Raw genomic sequence first — 2,719 nt, 5'->3', positions numbered from 1 at the left:
AGGTCCGTTTTGGAGGCCAGCTGAGTTAAATAAGGCCATTTAAAGACAGAAGAGTGAAAAGTAATAGAGAATTTAGAATTTATACAGAAAGATTAGGAGTTATGTGTGCCCAATGCCGTTTCCATATGCTGAGTTAAATCTATATCCATTGAATAAGGAAACCATTTCTCTGACTTGGTAAATCAATAGCTATGTTCCTAGGTGTTAGTTATCTAGATTGGAATGCTTCAGTGATCTATTTGATCTGTGTAGCAATGATACTAGGCTTTCTACCTAAAAGTCACTTGCTGAGCTGCTACCAGTGAAAATATCAAAAAGGAGCATTTAGCCAGCTAATGAAAGGATTTACTGAAAGCTGTTATATTCAGAGAAAAGCAATTCATTCTTTTTTTTTTTTTTAAGATTTATTTATTTATTTATACAAGCACTGAGTACAGTCAGAAGTGCGGGAGGGTGAGAGAATTCACCAGAGTTAGAGTGGAGAGCAAAGCAGGCAGACTGATGAAGTACACTGCTGAGGGGAGCAGCTGGCGGCAGGAGAGGTCTGCTCGCCATGTGGGACCCTCACCCAGCCGCTGGGGATTGAACCTCACTGCAGAGGCTGCGGGCAGCTTCCCAACCCAGCACTCAATCCCTGCACCACCGGGGAGGTCCAGCAATTCATTCTTAACTAACATTAATAAAGTCAGAGATCCTTCTTATGCAACTGCTGTTTCATTCTATGTTCTTTGCTTCTGTTTCCATTTTTCTTTCAAGCAATAAGTTTTCATGGAGAAATGGAATCAAACTTCCAATGATTTCACTTTGTTGGGGCTGTTTCCCCCAAATCGAACTGGCTTGTTTCTCTTACTCCTTATCATCTTCATATTCTTTCTGGCCTCACTAGGAAACTCAACCATGATTTACCTCATATGCTTAGATCCCCGACTCCACACTCCAATGTACATTCTCCTCAGCCAGCTCTCCCTCATGGACTTGATCTACATGTCCACCACGGTTCTCAAGATGGTGTTCAACTATTTCTCAGGTCAGAAAGGCATCTCCTTCCTAGGGTGTGGGGTCCAGTGCTTCTTCTTTGTGACAATAGCAGGCTCTGAAGGTTTAATCTTGGCTTCCATGGCTTATGACCGATATGTGGCCATCTGCCACCCCCTCCATTATCCCATCCGCATGAGTAAAAGGATGTGTGTGAAGATGATAATAGGATCATGGATCTTGGGTGCCACCAACTCTTTAGCACACACATTCTATGCCCTTCATATTCCTTACTGCCGGTCCAGGGCCATTGATCACTTCTTCTGTGATATCCCAGCCATGATGCCCCTGGCCTGTATGGACACTTCTATCTATGAGTACATGGTTTTTGTGAGTACGATTTTCTTTCTACTCATTCCTTTCATTGGAATCACTGGTTCTTATGGTCGAGTCCTTTTTGTTGTCTACCATATGCGCTCCAAAGAGGGAAGAAAGAAGGCCTTCACCACCTGTTCCACACATTTAACTGTGGTGACATTTTACTATACACCTTTTATGTATACTTATCTCAGGCCAAAGAATCTCCGCTCACCAGCAGAAGATAAGATGCTCGCAATTTTCTACACCATTCTGACCCCTATGCTCAATCCCATAATCTACAGCCTGAGGAATAAGGAAGTCCTGGGAGCCATGACAAGAGCATTTCCAATATTCTTCTCCAAGAAGGAATAATCATGGCTGCTCTTACATTTATTTCCCTTTCCATGTTAACCAGAACATCCTAGAGCCTCATTGTATAATAAAAATGCAAATTGAGTAATATATGTAATTTAAAATTTTCTAGTACCAATAGATAAAATGTGAAATTAATTTAAATTGTTCACTCAATTAATCCAAAACATTGTTATAATCAATATTGAAGTAATTATGTATTATTGTAATATATTATATGGAATAGTTATATTGCAAATATGTGTACATATATTACTATTATAATTATATTCATACTAGTTAGCATATTATCACTACTATATGCAATCAACCTATTTTAAAACCTACTAATTAAAAGTTAATGCAATCTCTTACTTTATTTTCATTGTAGGTATTTGTAGTCTTGTTTGCATGTTATGTATAGAGAATATTATAATTTTGAATAAATATTTTAAGTGCCCAATTGTCACATTGTTATTATGTTGAATACCACAATTAAAATATCCTATAAAGTGTTTGTTAAAAAAATACACACGTGGGCCTCCCCTGGTGGCGCAGCAGTTGAGCACTGGGCTGCGAAGCTGCCCGCAGCATCTGCAGCACCGGTTCATTCCCCAGCCTCTGGCGAGGGTCCCACACGGGGCGCAGACCTCTCCTGCCTCCGGCTCCTCCCTTCAGCAGTGTATTTCGTCACTCTGCCTGCTCTGTTCCCCGCTCTGGCTCTGGTGAATTCTCTCACCCTCCCACGCTTCTGACTGTACCCAGTGCTTGTATAAGATAAATAAATAAAAATCTTTAAAAAAAATAAATGCACATGAAAAAAATCTTTATTTAAAATGAATAAGTATAACTTTGTGTCATATAATAGATGTACAGGGGATATGAAACAGCAAACAAAGCAAGCATGGTAATGTCTTTATGAGTTTGCTTATCATTTAAAAATTATTTTATTGAAGTAACACTGCTTTATGACATTAAATACTTTCAGATGTATATCATTATAAATCAATGCCTGTAGGTAATCACATGAAGT

The 2,719-nt window shown here is 39.1% G+C and overlaps 1 protein-coding gene across 1 annotated transcript; it reads left to right on the top strand.

The window, feature by feature from the left end:
• Nucleotides 1-768: 768 nt before the first annotated feature.
• LOC311183401 (olfactory receptor 2L13-like) lies at nt 769-1,707 on the top strand (the record flags this gene model as incomplete). The annotated part of the gene is made up of 1 exon (XM_084252753.1): nt 769-1,707. One exon carries the CDS (start codon nt 769-771, stop codon nt 1,705-1,707), a length of 939 nt encoding a protein of 312 aa, XP_084108879.1.
• Between the last annotated feature and the right edge of the window lie 1,012 nt (nt 1,708-2,719).

Source organism: Talpa europaea, assembly GCF_964194135.1.
Source record: "Talpa europaea genome assembly, chromosome: 13".
NCBI lineage: Eukaryota > Metazoa > Chordata > Mammalia > Eulipotyphla > Talpidae > Talpa > Talpa europaea.
Note: the sequence above shows the minus strand (reverse complement) of the source record. Positions and strands in the feature narration are given on the sequence as shown.